This window comes from Lynx rufus, unplaced genomic scaffold (assembly GCF_022079265.1).
Source record: "Lynx rufus isolate CCGP_SWC_20201006 ecotype Redwood Valley unplaced genomic scaffold, mLynRuf1.p SCAF_23, whole genome shotgun sequence".
Lineage (NCBI taxonomy): Eukaryota > Metazoa > Chordata > Mammalia > Carnivora > Felidae > Lynx > Lynx rufus.
The window spans coordinates 1,818,713-1,837,175 of record NW_025814838.1 but is presented as its reverse complement, the minus strand read 5'-3'; the positions used below and the strand labels follow the sequence as shown (position 1 = coordinate 1,837,175).

The following is an 18,463-nucleotide window of genomic DNA, read 5'->3' as shown; positions in this document are numbered from 1 at the left end:
CGGCCTTCTTGGTCCCACCCCCTGCAGCCGGAGCCGCGCCCCCTCTCCCACAGACCCGAGAGCAGAAGACAGAGGAGATTGGGCAAGGAGGGGTGGGATCCAGGCGACCTCCAGCCCAATTCTGCCCCTCCATCCCAAGGGGCAGAGAAATTGTCTTTCTTGCTCCATGCTAGCAGGGAAAAAAAAATAAATAAGTAAAGGGAAAGATAAAAGGAGACGGAGGAAAGGTGACAGATTATTTAGGAGAGACGCAGAGGAGAGAAATCGGTGTGAGTCGCCATGGGGACTCCCAGGGTCCAGCACCCGCCGCCTCCCCAGCTGCTGTTCCTAATTCTGCTGAGCTGTCCCTGGATTCAGGGTAAGGACATGGGAGCGTGGGGGTAGGCCCGGGGAAGGTCCTCAGCTGGGTCTTCTGCCATCCTTTCTCTGAACATCCTGGGCTTTCTGAGCTTCTGGGGGAGGGGAGGGGTACAGCTGATGGGGAAGGGGCAAGCCAGGGCTTTCTCGCTGGTGCCTGGAGCCCTAACCCCCAATACTGAAGAGGTGGGGGAATGAATGAGGGGAGCTTTTACCAGAGCCAGGGGGGGTGTTAAATACAGAAAGAAGGGCTGGGGAAGTTGGGGGGATGTCTGCGGAGGCGGCATGAAGCATGCAGGGTACCTGGGTGGGACACGGAGGTGGTGGGAGAAACGCCAGGCACTGCACACACAAACGCTCTTGGACGAATGGACAAAGACAGATGAACAGAGGCAGTGCTCAGAGACCAGAGACCAAATATTCAGTCCTCTAATCTGACCCCTCGCCAGACTCCAGGGAAGCTGGCAGAGACTGCAGAGAGGGAGAGAGAGAGAGAGAGAGACAGAGAGAGAGAGAGAGAGAGAAAGAGAGAGAGAGAGAACACCACACTGCAGAGACAGAAACCCAGAAAGAAAGCTGGGCACTGCGGAAGCAAGGGCTGGGAGGTACTGCCAGACCCTCTGCAGAGCTCCAGGGTTGGGGAAGAGCACCAGTGAGGGGAAAATGAAGGTAGCACTGTGGCCACGCTGCTGGCGCTGTCCAGGGTTCACTGAAGGCCCACTCAGCCTGGGGGGTGGGGGGAGAGGGGAAGGTGCAGGAGTGTGTGAGGCAGCTGGGAGCCCCTCCTCCAATCTTGGCTCTCAGCCCAGTCTGGGACCCTCTGAGCTCCTGCAGGCCCTGCTGACTGGGGAGAGGGGAAGAGCTCTGGAAAAGATCTTTCTGGAGAAGGAAAGAGTGTGGGGCAGTGGAAGGGCTCACACAACTTCATCTCCTAGGTCTGCCCCTGAAGGAAGAAGAGGTACTGCCAGAGCCCGGAAGTGAGGCCCCCACAGTAGCCTCCGAGGCTTTGGCCGAGCTGCTCCATGGGGCCCTGCTGAGGAGGGGTCCAGAGATGGGCTACCTGCCGGGTGAGGCCCCCAGAGTGGCACGAGTGGCATACAGAGAGGGAGGAAATAAACTCAGGGAAATAAACTCAAAACTGGGCATAGACAGAGACCCAGGGAAGTCGAGACAGAATCATCAAGAGACAGAGCCAGACAGAAAAACAGACCATCAGAGAGAAACACAGATGGAAACTCAGAGAACCAGACTCGGAGGAACAGGGGGGAGAGAGACACAGAAAGAGAGAGAAATGCAGAGAGTAGCAGATTTAGACTCATAAAGTCAGAGAGCCATAGGAATACTAAACAGAGAAGAGTTCCAGAGAGAGCGAAAGAGAGAGAGAGGAGAGAGAAAGGGGTACACAGGAAGGGGAGCTGGATCTGAAAGGGGAGGCATGGAGAGGCTCAAGGAGACTGTCAGAGTGGAAGGACCTAGGCAGAGAGGTGGCCAGGGATGGGGGGTCAGGCTGTGGACGCCTTGGGAGGAGGCTCAAAGTTCGGGTGGGGAAGGGAGACGTGGGGGGGGGCTGCACCTTGTGGGGGAGGTCTTTGGGGTTCAGTGGGGGAGCCCCCAGTTTCCCTCAGCCCTGCTCCCTACCCATGGCCCCCCAATTTGCTCCTTCTGTGCCCTGACTTCCGTTGCACTGTCCCAGGATCTGATCCAGACCCCACACTAGCCACCCCTCCAGCCGGCCAGACTCTTGCAGCGCCCTCCCTGCCACGGGCCACTGAGCCAGGGACAGGGCCTCTGACAACAGCCGTAACTCCTAAAGGGGGCAGGGGGGCAGGCCCCACCGCACCAGAGCTGCTGACCCCGCCCCCAGGAACTACGGCCCCGCCCCTTCCTGGCCCCGCCTCCCCAGGCCCACCCCTCGGGCCTGAGGGAGGAGAGGAGGAGACCACGACCACCATCATCACCACGACAACTGTTACCACCACGGTGACCAGCCCAGGTGAGGCGAGCGAAAGGGGATGGGGACAGTGTGCAGGAGTACGAATGTGGGAGAGGAGCGGGTGTGCAGGGGGAGAGGCTGCTGGGAACGTGTGGAAGAAGGGGTCTGGGCTTCCGCTCAGTAATAATAAAGGCTGGCATTCATATGCCCTTGCTATGTACCAGCACCTCTCTCTGTGTTTTATCTCCATTACGGTTGGGGAAGGGAGTTGTGGGCACGGGGGAGGGGGAGGGGGGGGGAGGGAGCACCGGATAAAGGTGGTGAGAGGGGTGCTGGGGCCAAGACAGGTGAGGACCCCCAGAGTTGCTTGGCTGGGGGGGCAAGAACACAGGGATTCTCCCAACTCCAGCCACTTGTATCTCTTCAGTTCTGTGTAATAACAACATCTCTGAGGGCGAAGGGCATGTGGAGTCTCCAGATTTGGGGAGTGCAGCCAGCCGCACCTTGGGGCTCCTGGACTGCACATACAGCATCCATGTCTACCCTGGCTACGGCATTGAGATCCAGGTAACTGGACTTTGAAGCCCCCAAGCCCTTTCCTCTAGGCCCAGGGGTGTGCACAAGTTTGGCCTGGGAACCAGAGAACCTGTTTCCTAACTGAAATGGGCCTGTTTTCCGGGGATCTCAAAGACTCTCCTAGAGTTCTATAATTTGACCGATGTCACAGTGATATTTGGCTGCCACACGCAAGGGAGGGGAAGGCAAGGGGTGGGGGACTTAGGGGTCACCCACCCTCACTGACTTGTCCCGGGGGGTCTGGGTCTGGCTTCTTTAGGTGCAGACGCTGAACCTGTCTCGGGAGGAGGAACTCCTGGTGCTGGCTGGTGGGGGGTCCCCAGGCCTGGCCCCCCGACTCCTGGCCAACTCCTCCATGCTGGGAGAAGGACAGGTCCTTAGGAGTCCAACCAACCGACTGCTCCTGCACTTCCAGAGTCCACGGGTCCCAAGGGGCGGTGGCTTCAGGATCCACTATCAGGGTGAGGAGTCTGGGGTGCTGGTGGAAGGGGAGGGGCCACACTGGGCACAAGGGACATCACCAGGAGCCTTTCCTCCTGGCTAGGACCCTGGGGGCAGAGCCCATAGAGGAGATCTACATACACTTATTTCACACACTCACAGACCTGTGTCTGGGTGTGCACACATCCAGGTGGCAGTTCACCCATTCACTCGACAAATGTTTATTGAGCACCTGTTTCATACCGGCCCTGTGTTATCCCTGGAGGGAGAAATGAACAAGCTAGATGTAAATCATCAAGGAACTCAGAATCTAGGTAAAGAGATGGGCAAGTAATCAGGATGATTATAATTCAGTGAGATTCGGACCTATATCCCTATGATGAAGGAAACACAGGCAGAGGGAACAAATTTCAAAGGGACCTAAATTTCTCCTAAGGGATACAGGGACACCTTCTTGGAGGAGGTAACTAAGCTGGGAACTAAAAGATGAGCTACTAGGGGAAGGTGGGAGGGGGAGAAAGAGGCAAGTGTCCTGACGGATGAAAAAGCATGGCCTCCTTGAGGAGTTGAAGTGATTCAGCATGGAAGACAGAATTGTCTTAGCTGTGTGACCTGGGGCGAGTTTCTTAACCTTTCTGTGCCTCACTTCTCACCTGAAAAGTGGGGATCATAATACTTAGCTCATGGCATTATTAGGAAGATCAAATTAACTAATACATGTCAGGTGCTTAAAATAGTGTCTCGTACACAGTGAGAGCTCAGCAATGTCAGTTGTTGCTACAGAAAAACCCAGAAAGTGGTGGGCGGGAAGCAGGCTCTAAGAGACCAGACTGGGAGGTAGGTTGGATTCAGATCATGAGGGGCCTTATCAGCTTCAGTAAGGAGTACAGATGACTTTATCCTGCAAGGGGCATGGAGATGGGTTGAGAGGTTTTAAGCAAGACAGTGACAGCCTCAGATTTGTGGCCTAGAAAGATCCTGCTGGGTGTGGGGGGCGTAAGAGGCACAACTGCATTCATGAGCAACCACCCACAGACAGCCTACAGACAGGTGGACATTGGTGCTCACCCGTGTGTACGGGAACCTTCCCACAGTGCAAGGGTATGTTCTAGCATACACGTGTGTATGAGGCAACAGTTCCAGCCCACTGTCCCATTCCGGACCCTGCTGCCATCTCCAAAGTCCCTGTGTTCCTTGGAAAACAGAGAGGGAACTATGTTTGGGACCAATGTCCCCATTTACATCACCTCATGGCCTTGCCTGCCTCTTGTGTGCTCTGCTGCCCCCCGTTTCCCTTGTGGGCTTTATCCAGCTCACACAGCGCCCGTACCCCTTCCTCACACCCTTTCGAGTTTCTCCTAGGGCTCTGCCCAGCCCCAGGGGCTCATGTGTGCAAGGTGGAGAGACCTATTCGCGGAGAACCCAGTGAGGTGGGGGCCATGTAACTGGTGGTCGGATCAGCAGGAAGCAAGGGCATGGCCCAGGGCCCGGGCCCAGGGCAGGACTTCCGATTTTACAAAATGGCTCCCCGCTGGCTCTCTTAAGCAGCCACTTCCCTAGGGCATTGAAAATAGGACTCTTTAGACTAAGTAGAACATTTGGGGAAGCAGGGCTATTGCATAAATTGGCCTTCATTACCTGCCTCGGTCTTCCCTGCTTTGCAGCTTCTCAGGGCACCTTTGGGACCGAGGCCCTGTTTAAGCGCTCCCCAGTCTGCACTAGCTGGGGCCTCTGGTCCAAAGTGGCCTCATTAGCTTCTCTGAAAGGCCAAAGGCTCCATCACTGCTCGCCCCAAGCCCAGCGAGCGTTCCCATTTACAAAACCCCTGCGCCAACTGTGGTTTCCTTTGCATCTCCCAGCACCCCCGAGAGTGACCCCCAGCTCTGAGAGGATGAAAGGTCAGATGGATGCTAAACCACCTGTAAGTTCATTGCAGAGTCAGCAGTCAGTCCCCAGCCCTGACTCTGAGGCATTCATTAATTGAGATGGAGTGGCAAGTGATTAAGCTTTTCTGAGTACTTTCTATGTGTCAGGTGCTTTGCGTGTTTCTTTCCTTTAACCTGAAGGCCAGTTGTCAATGATAGTGATTATTACTGCCATTTACAGGTGACAGGCCCTAGAGGTGACATCACCTGCTCAAGGTCATACAGCTAATAAGTCTTGGAGCTGGACCCAGAACTCAGGTCTGCCCGGTTCCAAATCCAGTGCTCTTGTGTATTGTTCCAAAAACCCTCTTCGCCGCCGCATCAGTGGACCAGTTAGGCTAGGCTTTGGGGAGACAAAATAAATAAGGCGTGGTTCTGTCTCATCATGGCAATAGACAGCAGTCAATGTGATGATAAGATTATGCAGGTGCATGTGAGGAGGCAAGAAAGAAACAAACTCAATTGGAAAGGGGAGGGGTGAGGAAGACTTCCTGGAAGAGGTGGTTCTTAAGTTACTCCTTGAGAAATGAAAAAGGGCGAGAACAGGGCCTTGCAGGTGGGGGAAATGGTGTGAAAAGATACGGAAGTCACAAAATTACATTGTGTAGGATATACAGATTGCGGGTGCTAAGACCTGACGCTGGGAGTGTTGCGCTGGACACAGCTATGGAAGGCACTTGAATGTCAACCCAAAGCATTTGGACTTGATTCTGCTAACTGTGGAGAGTCATCAAGAGGCTAATATGTACTTAAACCACTGTATTCTAGAAGGTTTTTGTGTTTATCTTCATAGACTGTGAACTCCCGAAGGGCAAAGCCTGGGGGCCCTTTTTGCCTCTCTGTGCCCAGCACCCAGCCAAGGAAATGCTTATTGAATTTTGAAGTAGGGAGAGACCAGGTCTCTGATAGAATCACTTAGGGCTGGAGAGTTAGCAAAAACAAAGGCCCAGGCAAACCGGTACCTTCCAAGCACGGTTACCCAGAGCCTACCCCTGCTACAGAGACCCAGCTTTGGTGCACCTCCGCCTGGCAGCCCTTCTTGATGAACTGTGACTGGTCTGAAACAGACACACAGAACTGTGTCAGGACCAAATTTAGAGTCCATTGTTTACTACCAAGTCTCTTCCTTTCTTTTTCTTTGTTCCTTCCTTCCTTCCTTCCTCCCTTCCTTCCTTTCCTTCCTATTTTCTTTCATTCTTTCGTTCTTTCTTTCTCTTATTTAATTAGTCTCTACACCCAACATGGGGCTCAAACTAATGACCCTGAGATCAAGAGTCGCATGCTCGTCTGACTAAGCCAGCCGGGCATCCCCAAAGTCACTTTCTATTTATTTCTCTCATAGGATTCCACAAGGTTTTCAGGAGGCTTTCAAAAAAGAACACAGCAAAATTAAATAAAATAAGAAGAAAATTGGTGCCAGGAAGTGCGTATTAAAGATGAAAAAATAGACGTGGATGGACAGGCCCTTGTTGCTAGGGACAAGCTTCGATCTGGTTCCGAGCGTCTTAGCAGCCAGCACAAAAAGAGAGATTGGATAGTTCTCACTGCAAGAGAGGAGGAGAGAAACAAAGGAAAGCAAAGCTTTCCCTAGCACTTCACTTTCACTGGAGGATTCATTTAGGGGGCACTGAGTATGAAGGTCTTTAATGACAAGATGGTCAAAGTTCCTAAAGGAGTTTCATGTGGCTCCTCTGGATGAAAGCTGAGGGAATCCTACCACCACGTGCCTCCGTGGAAGAGAGTCTGTATGTGTGTAGAAGGGAGAAAGCATAGGGGCGCCTGGGTGGCTCACTTGGTTAAGCCTCTGACTTTGGCTCAGGTCATGATCTCACGGTTCGTGGGTTTGGGCCCCGTGTCAGCACAGAGCCTGACGCCTGCTTCGGATTCTGTGTCCCCTTCTCTCTCTGCCCCTCCCCCACTCATGCTCTCTCTGTCTCAAAAATAAATAAAGCATTTTAAAAAAAATGCTTTTAAAGGAGGGAGAAAACATGGTGAGGCACTTAGTAACCAATTTCTACATCTGGAAAACGTATCACAGTCTTACTCTGGCTACCTCAAAAGTGCTGCATAAACTCACCTTACCAGCTGAACAGGCTCTGGAAATACTATTTGTTATTATTAGAGCCGGATGGGTTCAGAGTGGTCAACTGATTTGCCCGAGGTCACACACCAAATATGTACCACAGTCAGAATGTCTTTGAATCTCAGATACTTCATCTCTAAAATGGAAGCCAAAGTGGGTAGATTACAAAGATTAGGGGAGATAAGAGACATTGAAGTTATCTCTTCATTAGACCAAGTAGCCTTGTGAAAACTCCAGTAAGGAGCCAGTCTGTGCCTCCAGGGGGATGTGGAAAGGGGGAAGGAAGTGCTGGGTGATTGGTGAGAGTGGCCTGGAGAAAAGAGTCCTTCTCCCTGCTCTGCCTTATCCAGCCTATCTCCTGAGCTGTGGCTTCCCTCCCCGGCCGACCCATGGGGATGTGAGCGTGACAGACCTGCACCCTGGGGGTACTGCCACCTTCCACTGTGATTCGGGCTACCAGCTGCAGGGTGAGGAGACCCTTATCTGCCTCAATGGCACCCGGCCAGCCTGGAGTGGTGAACCCCCCAGCTGTATGGGTGAGTCTCCTGCATGCTAAGTGGGGCCTGTCCTGGGAGCCCCATTGGGAGGGTACTATCTTGGGCATCTCCATCTTTGGGGAACATCCATCTTCAAGTGGTTTCTGCCTAGAAGAGTCCCTATCCTGGTGTCTCCATCTGGAGCTCCTTACACTGAATGTCCCTATCCTCTGAGAATCTCCATTCTTGGGGGTCTCTATCTGGGGATGTCCTGCCTAGAGGGTTTCCATTTGGGGAGTCACCATTCTGGCTGCCTCTTCTCTTAGGGACTCCTCATCCTCAAGGAAACCATTCTTGAGGTCCATATCTAGAGGGTCTCTATCCTGGAGAGTCTTCATCCTGGTGATCCCGTCTGGAAGATTTTCCATTTGAGGGCTTCAATTTGGGGGATCCCCCATAATTCCAGATGCCAGGGTATCCACATCTGGAGAGTGTTCATATTAGCAGGATTTCCATCCTAGGAGGTGTCCATTCTGGGGTTTCCTATTTTAGGGCTGGTTCCCTACCTGAGTGGTGGCCTGGAAATGTCCTGTCCTCTGCCGTGAGCCTGTAGGGCACCCTGAGGCCAGGTCCCAACCAAAGGTGTGGATGTAACAGCTCTGAAGACAGGAGGACAAGTCACCTTAACATATCCCCCCCCCCACAGCATCCTGTGGTGGCACCATCCACAATGCCACGCTGGGCCGCATTGTGTCCCCTGAGCCTGGGGGAGCGGCAGGGCCCAACCTCACCTGCCGTTGGGTCATTGAAGCAGCTGAGGGACGCCGGCTTCACCTGCACTTCGAGAGGGTCTCACTGGATGAGGACAATGACCGGTGAGGATCTGCGCCTTGAGTCAGAGGTCCCCACCTCTGGGAAACAGGGAGGCTGCAGGGGGTGGTCAGACAGGTCTGGGGTGGATCCCAGTTAAAATTTGTGTCAAATACAGATTGGTCCTTCCCCTTCTTAGGCAGTATAGCTGTGTCAACTTAGATGAATCACTGAACTTCTCTGTGCCTCAGTTTCCTCTCCTGTAGAGTGGCAATAATAGGACCTCCTTTTGAAGGTTTCTGCGAGGATACATGTTAAGACACATGAAATACTTAGAAGGGTGCCTGGCCCACAGAGAGCACTGTAAATGTGCTTGGCATCCTCATCATCATTGGTACCCCCTCTATCTAACTGCTATCGCAGCTCTGCCACGAGTTGCTGTGTGATGTTGGGCAGGTTATTTACTCTTTCTGGGCCTCTGTGTCCTCATCTCTAAAGTAAGGAGTAATAAAGAGTACCCACTCAAGGGCTCTTGTGAAAATTAAATGAGACAAAATGTGTAAAGGCTTAGAGTACTTGGCATGTAGTTGACCTTTGAAAATAATAGCTTGAAAACGAGTGAGGAGAGCCTGGCAAGAGGTGGGGCAGCTTCTGAGGGGAAACTGAGCTCCTGACGACCCTTCTGTCCATCTCAGGCTAATGGTGCGCTCAGGGGGCAGTCCCCTCTCCCCAGTCATCTATGACTCAGACATGGATGATGTCCCAGAGCGGGGTCTCATCAGTGATGCCCAGTCCCTGTATGTGGAGCTGCTCTCAGAGACACCTGCCAATCCCCTGCTGCTAAGCCTCCGATTTGAAGGTAACCGCCCTCCTCTCGGGGCCCCAACTCCTGCACTCTCCCCTCTTCCTGATGGCCAGGTACAGTCACAAGCACAAACACTGTCCCTGTTCATCTCTGTGTTTAGATCCCTGGAACCTAACTTGCTTTCCCACCCCAAAACTCTAAAAATCCCCTCTGATGGACCCCTTCTAATTCCTGAAGTGGCTTTTTCTCTTTAAGTTTCATATATGGCTGGCTCTAGATACACAGCCGAGAGTCCAATTACCTTAATCTCTCAGTTCTTGGCTCTGCGTTGGCTTCATTGTCAGGCTCTCATATGTGGTGGACCTAGCAGTTCTGACTGATAAACCACCAACTTAGTAAGTCAACCAGAAAGAGAAAGTATAGCACTTTCTCAGCAGAAATGCCAAGAAGGGCTCTCGTTTCCCTGGCTTAGGTCATGTGCCTACACCCGAGCCTCATTAAAGCTAGGGTCAGGTGGTGTTAGGATTGGCAGATCCACATCACATAACCATCCAGAGTTGGCCCCAACCGGACCTCATTGACCGGGGAGGCATGTATCCCAAAATGAAAAAAGGAGTGCTGTAAACAGAAGAAGGGGGACCGGATGCTGGACAGGTAGAAACAAGGAGGTCAGCCGACCATGGGAGAAGAGGTGTTTGAACACCTTTACAGGATAGAGAGAATTTTGAGAGTCTCATACTCTACCTACTGGCCAGGCTCTGGGATAGAGAGAATTTTAAAAGTGGGAGATTACGGGCACCTGGGTGGCTCAGTCGGTTAAGGGTCTGACTTGGTTTCCACTCTGGTCATGATCTCATGGTTCGTGAGTTGGAGCATTGAGTGGTGTTCTGTGCTGACAGTGTGGAACCTGCTTGGGATTCTCTCTCTCCCTTACTCTGCCTCTCCCCCACTCATTCTCTCTCAAAATAAATAAATAAACTTAAAAAATAAATAAATAAAAGAGGGAGATTAGGGAGGAGCATCTCAGGTGAAAGGAACAGTGTGAGCAATAGTAAAGAGTCATAGAAAGGCCTGGTATGTTTGGGAAACAGGAGATTTCAGTGTGACTGGAGCAGAGGATTTGTGCAAACAGTAGCAAGAGAGAGATAAAGAAAATGAAATGCTCAGAGATGGGAGGGGCTGGTCTCTGGTATGAATCAAGGGAGAAATGGAATTGGCACTGGGCCCTGATGGGTGCATAGGATTTGGACATGACACTTAACCTCATCGGGTTAAATCACAGTAAACTACAACAGTGGATCTAAAAAATAATTTGCATTTTGTCTTTGAAAATGTGAAAAGAGTTCCAGGTTTAAGGCCTGCCTCCCTAGTTGTGGGTCATTGCTGTTCCATGAGCTTCAGATTCCTCTTCACGTATAGTTTTGCAGCTAAGATATGATCACGTGGGCCAAAACTAAAATGCTCTCCAAATGTTTATTTTTGCTGACTTAGTCCAAAATCAAAATTGAGTAGCTTCTGCATTCACTGCACTTTTGGATTCTAGCCACAGCATGGATGATCAGGGGTAATCAGAATCTGTTATTTTTGAGGGGAGAACACACTTACATGAGCCAGTTCTCCAAAGGCACCCTTTCCTCTCCCTCCTCTGCAGTTTCTAAAACCAAGTGTCTCTAGCTGGGAATCAAGCCATGTGAGTCTGAGACCGGATTCTGCCACTGCCCTAGTGTATGACACTGGGAAAGTGACATTTTGTCCTTGGACCTCAGTTTCCTCATCTGTAGAATGGGAGCTGGGATTTGACTAGCCTGGCAGTTTTCCTCCAGAGGCCAGGAAGGTAACAGAAATGTGTAAATGAGAAGTGTTAGGGTTTGGAGGAGACTGGAGAGTGAAAGTTAAGCCCTAAGCATTCCATTGTAAACAGACCACGGAATGGCCAAATGACACTTGAATTCAGCCTAAGTCCCCCCAGTCTGAGACCCCTGAGACCTATCTTAATGCTTAATTTCTGTGACTGACTCCTCTCTAGCCTTTGAAGAAGATCGCTGTTTCGCCCCCTTCCTGGCACATGGCAATGTCACCACCACGGACCCTGAGTACCGCCCAGGGGCACTGGCTACCTTCTCGTGCCTCCCAGGATATGCCCTAGAGCCCCCGGGCCCCCCCAATGCCATTGAATGTGTGGATCCCACAGAGCCCCACTGGAACGACACAGAGCCAGCCTGCAAGGGTGAGCCCTGGACATCGCCAGGAGGTCCTTCAGTCTACAGACTCCCCCCGGGCTGGGAATCTTAGGAAGGCCATTCAGGGAGGAGACTTGCCTCTCCAAATCTAATAAACCCAGGCCTTGGGCAAATCCCTGTCCCTCTCAGAAATAGTCTTCTTAACTAAATAACTGGTGGGTTTGTTACAAAACTTAGGGGTCACAACCCAAATGTCTTGAAGAGCTAGAAATAGAACTAAGTTATGGGTTGGGGGGGGGTAATGCATAGGCTGGAGCATGGGCAGGGCTAATTGAGAGCAGGGCTGGGGATTGGGTACAACAGGACTGGGTACATCGAGAAACAGGTGTCTTAATAGATAACAGGAAACCTGTGAGGTGGTCTAGTGCATGCAGTTGGGAGCGGTGAGGTCTGTGGTGAACTGGAGACCGCCCTCCGACCTGGGTTCTGAATCTGACGACCCCCCCCCCCCGCTTCCACCCTAGCCATGTGTGGAGGGGAGCTGTCAGAGGCAGCTGGTGTGGTCCTCTCTCCTGACTGGCCCCAGAGCTATAGCCCCGGCCAGGACTGCGTGTGGGGCCTACATGTCCAAGAAGAGAAGCGCATCTTGCTCCAAGTGGAGATGTACGTTTGGGTGCTGCAGGGGTGCGGCGGGCGTGGGTCGGTGAAGTGTGGTATGACAGCCTAGCCTGCATTCTGAGCCTGGCCGGCTTGCACGTCTACACGAGATTTGGTGAATATACGATCTAATGAAAGAGGCAACTAAGGGTTCAGGATGGGGGAGTGCGTTGTCGGGTAGACCTAGGTACAAATTATTAGCCAGGCGATTTTGGACAAGGAAATGGGCTACTGCAGTCTTCTGCGGCTGGGGGGGGGGGGGGTAATAGTGAACAGGGGGTTCTGGCCTGGAGTCTCCCACTCTTTGGCTGTTTCTGAGGCCGCCCCTGGAGTAACTTCCAGGGGCCCAGGCCCAAGCTATTGTATCACCACCAGCACCAGAGGTGGGTGTGGGTGTGAGGAGAATCCAGTGAGCTGATTTGGTGTGAGGTGGTCACGTGACGAACCAGAAGCGGGCCTGCAGATACTCCGGTGGGGCCTGGAGTTGGGCTGGTGGTAAATGAACAGGGCCTGTGATTGGTCAGGGCGGGGCTTGTGCGAGACTGTGGCTCACCGCGTGACGGAGGAGGGACCAGAGAGTGCGAGGTCGCAAGGAGTTGGACTGGGAATGGGGAAGCAGGAACTGGGAAGAGCCACAGAACAGGTGGAACCTGGAGTGGTTAGCACAGAGAAGCCCAAAATTGGTCAAAAGGCGGGGCCGGGCCTGGGATGGAAGAATGTGGGCAGGGCTGGAGAGTAGGTAGGGTTACTAATGAACTGAGTTAGGGATTGGGCAGAACCGGATAGGAGGGGCCGATCATAACCCAGCCCCCTTATCTGGTCCCACTCCCCGCAGCCTGAATGTGCGCGAAGGGGACATGCTGACACTGTTCGACGGGGACGGTCCCAGCGCCCGAGTCCTGGCCCAGCTGCGGGGACCCCAACCGCGCCGCCGCCTCCTCTCCTCTGGGCCCGACCTCACGCTGCAGTTCCAGGCACCGCCAGGGCCCCCAAACCCGGGCCTGGGGCAGGGTTTCGTGTTGCACTTCAAAGGTACCGAGGTCTAAGCTCCTGAAATGGGCAGGGGTCCGGCAGGCCAGAGATCGCGGGAGGAGCTCGAGGTCCCCGAGGCTGGAAGGGCTCCCCGAGTCATTCGCAGGGCAGCATCCAAACTCTCTGTCTTTCCCCTGCAGAGGTCCCGAGGAACGACACGTGCCCCGAGCTGCCACCCCCGGAGTGGGGCTGGAGGACGGCCTCCCACGGGGACCTGATCCGGGGCACCGTGCTTACTTACCAGTGCGAGCCTGGCTACGAGCTCCTCGGCTCCGACATTCTCACCTGCCAGTGGGACCTGTCCTGGAGCGCAGCGCCGCCCGCCTGCCAAAAGAGTGAGCTCGGGCCCCGCCCACATCTCTCGTGGCCCCGCCCCTCCCCATCTGGGTTTCGCGGCTCAGCTCGGGCGCCGCCAGACCCGTCTGCGTCCCGCTTCGGTCCCTTTGTGTCCCCGCCCCTGTCCCGGCCGCGTTTCATCCCTTCGTTCTGGATTCTGCCCAGATCTTGCTCAGGCCCCGTCCCCCTTTCCCTTTGGGGTCAATTCCTCCGATCCTCGGTGTCCCAAAACTGTCCCCTCTGGACCCACTCTCATCTCCGGGCGGCATCCCTCAAGTGCACTGTTCTGGGCTCTGACCCCGCGTGCCCTGGGTCCAGCCTCACCTTTTCGCGGCCCCGCCCCACAGCCTACTGGCCCCGCCTCTGCTGAGGCCGAGTTCCACCCCTCCCGGCCTTCCCGGTCAGTTCTCGGCTCCCGCTCGCTCTTTTCGTTCTAGACCCTGCTCCAGTCTCTCAGTCCCTAACCTTTGACCTTACGGGGAGTCACTGTACTAGGGCCGAGGCTGGTCAGAGAATTCGGTTTATTTTAATGCAGTCTTTGAAGCCCCATGCGGGGTTAGGGTTATGCAGAGGGTCTGGGGTCCCTCCCGACCCTGGCGGAGCTCACAGTCCAGGAGGGGGACAGACGCTTAAATAACTCAGAATATTGCACAGTGGTAACTGCGGGATGATTTGGGGCAAAGTGCTTAACATCTCTGAGCCTTGGCTGCCTCATCGGTGAAATAGGAAAAGGGGCTGTGAAGAGCAAATCAAGTTCACACAGCGCGCGTGTCAGCAGTAAGTAGTAGCTGCTATAAATATGAAGAAGGGAAGGGAAGGGGGGTCATTGTTCCAGTGATGGGACAGGAGATTTCGCAGAGGAGGTGACATTTAAAGGAGCTGGGAGTGTTTATCTCTTAGAATAGCAGAAAGGGGTGGTTGCTGTCATTTTCTTCAAATTTGGGGAAGCCGGCCACGAGGACATGGGATGGGAGGTCTTCTACCTGGTCCTTGGGGGCAACGGTGGGCCCGATGAGATTAAGTTCAGGAAGGCAGATTTGGGCTGCGCACAAGGAAAACGTTCTGGATAACGCAGCTCCCCATCTCTGGAAGGATTCACAGGATGTCCAGTCTGAAACCCAGACAGGACAGGACAGGGACAGAGACAGGAAGGGATGGAGGCAGGACCCAGAGGGGATAGGGGACAGGGGATAGGGCCTGGCCAAGGCAGCACATTGAGCCTGAAGCTGAGCTGAGACTCAAGTCTCCGAATCTCAGCCCAGTGTTATGGGGCTGTGACCTGGCTGAGTGGCCACGGGCCAGTTATTTGACCGCCTTGAGCCCTGGGAGACACGTGGGCTTTTCGGGACCATCAGGGTATAGGATACCGTGGATGTAAAACATTTAACAGGGTGCCTTGTGCAGGTCTAAGTACAAGAAATGGCTATGATTGTTACTTCCTGCAAATAAGTAAGCACCTGCAGGGCGGGCTGTAGGAGCGCACAAGGGGCTGGGAAGGACAGTGATGAGCTGAGCAGGAGGGCTCTAAAGAGGACAGCTGCTGGACCGCCTGGGTGGCTCAGTCGGTTAAGTGTCCGACTTTGGCTCACATCATGATCTCACAGTTCGTGAGTTCGAGCCGCACACTGGGTTCTCTGCTGTCAGCACAGAGCCTGCTTTGGATCCTCTGTTCGTCTCTCTCTCTGCCTGCTCCTCCCCGGCTCATGCTCCCCCTCTCTCCCCCCTTCCCCTGCCCCCCCCGTCTCTCTCTCTCCCTCTGTCTCTCAAAAATAAAATTAAAGAGAGCAACTGCTGTCCCGCCCAAGATCCACCATGCAGGGCTGGCAGTGCTGGAGTGTAGCTGGTCTGCTCTGGTACAGGGGCCACGATATTTCAAATCTCACCCTAGGGTGAGGGCCTGGGTTGCCTCCACCACTCTTTTCTGGAAGAAGCCTGAAACCTAAAATGCATGGGGGTTTAGGGCTTTCCAACTTCTGATCTCTTCATTCAGAGGAAATAGGGGGAGGGGGGGGCTTGCCTAGAGGGAAGACGGCCCACGGCTCAGCCCTAAGCTTTCTGGGAGATCCTTTAAGGGCCGAGTTCCCCCTGACCTTGCCCTCCTGCCAACAGTCATGACTTGTGCCGACCCTGGTGAGATCACCAATGGGCACCGTACCACCTCGGACGCTGGCTTCCCTGTTGGCTCCCACGTCCAGTACCGCTGTCTGCCCGGGTACAGCCTGGAGGGGGCGGCCGTACTCACCTGCTACAGCCGGGACACAGGCACACCCAAGTGGAGCGACCGGGTCCCCAAGTGTGCCTGTGAGTCTGGGGACACCCTGGGAAGGGTGGCTGGGTGGCCTGCTCAGCAGCGAGCCGGCCTGTGACTGACATGTGCCCTGCAGTGAAGTATGAGCCGTGCCTGAACCCAGGGGTGCCAGAGAATGGCTATCAGACGTTGTATAAACATCACTACCAGGCGGGCGAGTCTCTGCGCTTCTTCTGCTATGAGGGCTTTGAGCTCATCGGCGAGGTCACCATCACCTGTGTGCCCGGCCACCCCTCCCAGTGGACCAGCCAGCCCCCACTCTGCAAAGGTGCCTGGGCAGACAGGGCCGGAGGGGGCGCAGCAGTGTCTGGGGAGTGACAGGGCTGGGAAAGTCAGGAAGCGAGTTTGAGGCCAGCGGTTAACCCTGCCGAGCTCCCCCTTCACCTACGGAGGGCTCTGATCCTCACGGGTATTACAGAATTGTCCTGAAGGATGATGGAGCAGAGGGGGCTTTGGCTTGGAAGTCCCGTGCCCTCTGGAGCAGTCTCCACTCCCCTACTTTTGACAAATTCCACAGACCAGATTCATTTAGACTGCCCAAGAAGGCTGAACTTTTAGGGGTCTGGAGAAGGAGGAAGAAGGCCCTGCCCTGACTACTCCTGCCATGCCCCCGCCAAGGGAAGGATAAAGTTTAGGGTGAGCAGAGGGCAGAGAGACCCAGGCTGTCCAGCCCAGCCCCCCTGGGCTCCCGGCCTCTACCCAGCCTCCTCCCCTCCCTGGCTCAGACCCCGTCCCCTCCCCCTCCTCTCCCTGCAGTGGCCTATGAGGAGCTCCTGGACAACCGAAAACTGGAAGGTCAGTGAGGGCACAGGTGGAGAACCAGGCCTGGCCGAGTCGGGGGGGCAAGGCAGAGGCCGGGGGCAGGAGGCCAGGCCCCGGAGGGGTGAGGCCCAGGGTTCGAGGCCCAGGGCAGGAGGCTGGGAGAGCCCAGGGCTGGGCCCAGCCCCAGCTCACTGGCCTCTCTTCTCCCCAGTGACCCAGACCACAGATCCGTCGCGTCAGCTGGAGGGTGGGAACCTGGCTTTGGCTATCCTGCTGCCCCTAGGTTTGGTCATTGTCCTCGGCAGCGGCGTCTACATATACTACACCAAGTAAGTACCCTACTCGGGAAGCTTCGAGCCAGGGCAGACATCCTGCCTGCCTGGCACAGACGCCTGGGTGAGGGGGGGTTGGGGGCTCACCTCTCGATAAGCCCCTCTATCTCCTCCCTTTCCCAGGCTACAGGGAAAATCCCTCTTCGGCTTCTCGGGCTCCCATTCCTACAGCCCCATCACTGTGGAGTCAGACTTCAGCAATCCACTGTATGAAGCTGGGGTGAGCCCTTCCCCTGCCCCCGGAGCGCCACACCTCTCAGCTCCCCCAGGACTCCATAACCTTCTCTCAAAGTCTCTGTAATACCTGTCTGGGGAATTTCAACCTCAGCTGCCTACCAAGGCCACGCCAATGAACAAAGCAAGTCAGGTGTGAACAATAGAGGGTGGTGAGGACTGTGGCTAAATGGAGACCTTGCACCCCATCGGGTCCGTAGTGGAGACTCGGGCGCAGTTGCCAGATCTTCCAGTTGTTCGAGACAATCCAGAAACTCTGATTTTGTATGTGATTTTAAGATACTATAAGATAAACCGAACATCCCCTGGCTGTTCCCACCCCCTGGTTCCCAAACGTCGCGATCGGTGTTATTTGTAAAAAGCCCACGGTCTCTCCCCTTCCTTGTGGGTGCCTCCTCTCACTTTGTTCCCTCCTCCATCCCCCTCCCACTCCAGCAACTGATCCCACCTCTCTGTCTCCAGGATACACGGGAGTATGAAGTTTCCATCTGAACCCCAAGACTAAGGCCGCAGGACCCAGGACGCCCCTCCCCTCCCCCTCCTGGGCAGGGAGGAGTACAGGACCTTGCCTCTGGCTCCCCTTCTCCCTGATGTGTAAATAGTCTCCTGGTCCCACGAGGGGGCTTTGATGGCCCTTGGGGACCCTACAGTAAATAAACCAGCATCCTGCCGCCCAAGCCTCCTCTTCTCAGTTGCCAAACAAGGGGCCTGCCCCTCCCCTCTGGCCCTACTGGCTTTTGGACCCTGGGAGGGGAACTCGGCCCCCTGCAACTCCTGGGACCCCTCCAGCCCAGGGCAACCCCCCCCCCCCGCCCCCTGCCAAAGGACTGCCTGAGAGCTCTGCATTCCCTTGGCCGTGAAGCCTCTTCCCAGACGCTCTGGCCCCAGGCCTAACCCCTGGGCTCTGGAGAGTCACAGGAAGAGAGATGTAGGGGGAAAACAGGGACAAGGCCCCTACCCACTTCATGCCGTCTCCCAGCCCACAATCTCCCCGCCTTTGCTTATGGATTTTTGTTTTTGAGCAATAAACAGAAAACCACCATTTGTAACTGGGCTGGTGGGGCGTGGGAAGGTGGGTCACAGAGTGCTGGACACAGTGACGGTGGCCCATCTGGAGAGAGGCCTGGGGAAAGGGGAACAATTTGGAAAAAAGATGGCGTTCCAAGACTGGGCACAGGGCAATGTCAAGGGGGGCTGGCTAGGGGTCAAAAAGCCT

The 18,463-nt window shown here is 54.6% G+C and overlaps 1 protein-coding gene across 8 annotated transcripts; it reads left to right on the top strand.

Annotated features, from left to right (window-relative positions):
- The first annotated feature begins 279 nt into the window (after positions 1 to 279).
- Positions 280 to 18,233, top strand: SEZ6L2 (seizure related 6 homolog like 2). Of its 8 annotated transcripts, none has more exons than XM_047087538.1 (18): positions 280 to 358; positions 1,293 to 1,424; positions 2,261 to 2,350; positions 2,718 to 2,857; positions 3,126 to 3,327; positions 7,666 to 7,851; positions 8,498 to 8,666; positions 9,297 to 9,460; positions 11,433 to 11,633; positions 12,111 to 12,249; positions 13,079 to 13,275; positions 13,416 to 13,610; positions 15,721 to 15,912; positions 15,996 to 16,187; positions 16,676 to 16,714; positions 16,893 to 17,010; positions 17,137 to 17,233; positions 17,710 to 18,233. In XM_047087538.1, the coding sequence occupies exons 1-18, from the start codon at positions 280 to 282 to the stop codon at positions 17,737 to 17,739; spliced, it is 2,562 nt and encodes an 853-aa protein (XP_046943494.1). In that variant the 3' UTR covers positions 17,740 to 18,233. The 8 variants fall into 8 exon arrangements, with proteins under 8 accessions (XP_046943494.1, XP_046943491.1, XP_046943493.1 ...); XM_047087535.1 differs by having other exon boundaries at positions 2,051 to 2,350; XM_047087537.1 differs by lacking the exon at positions 1,293 to 1,424 and having other exon boundaries at positions 2,051 to 2,350.
- Positions 18,234 to 18,463: the final 230 nt, after the last annotated feature.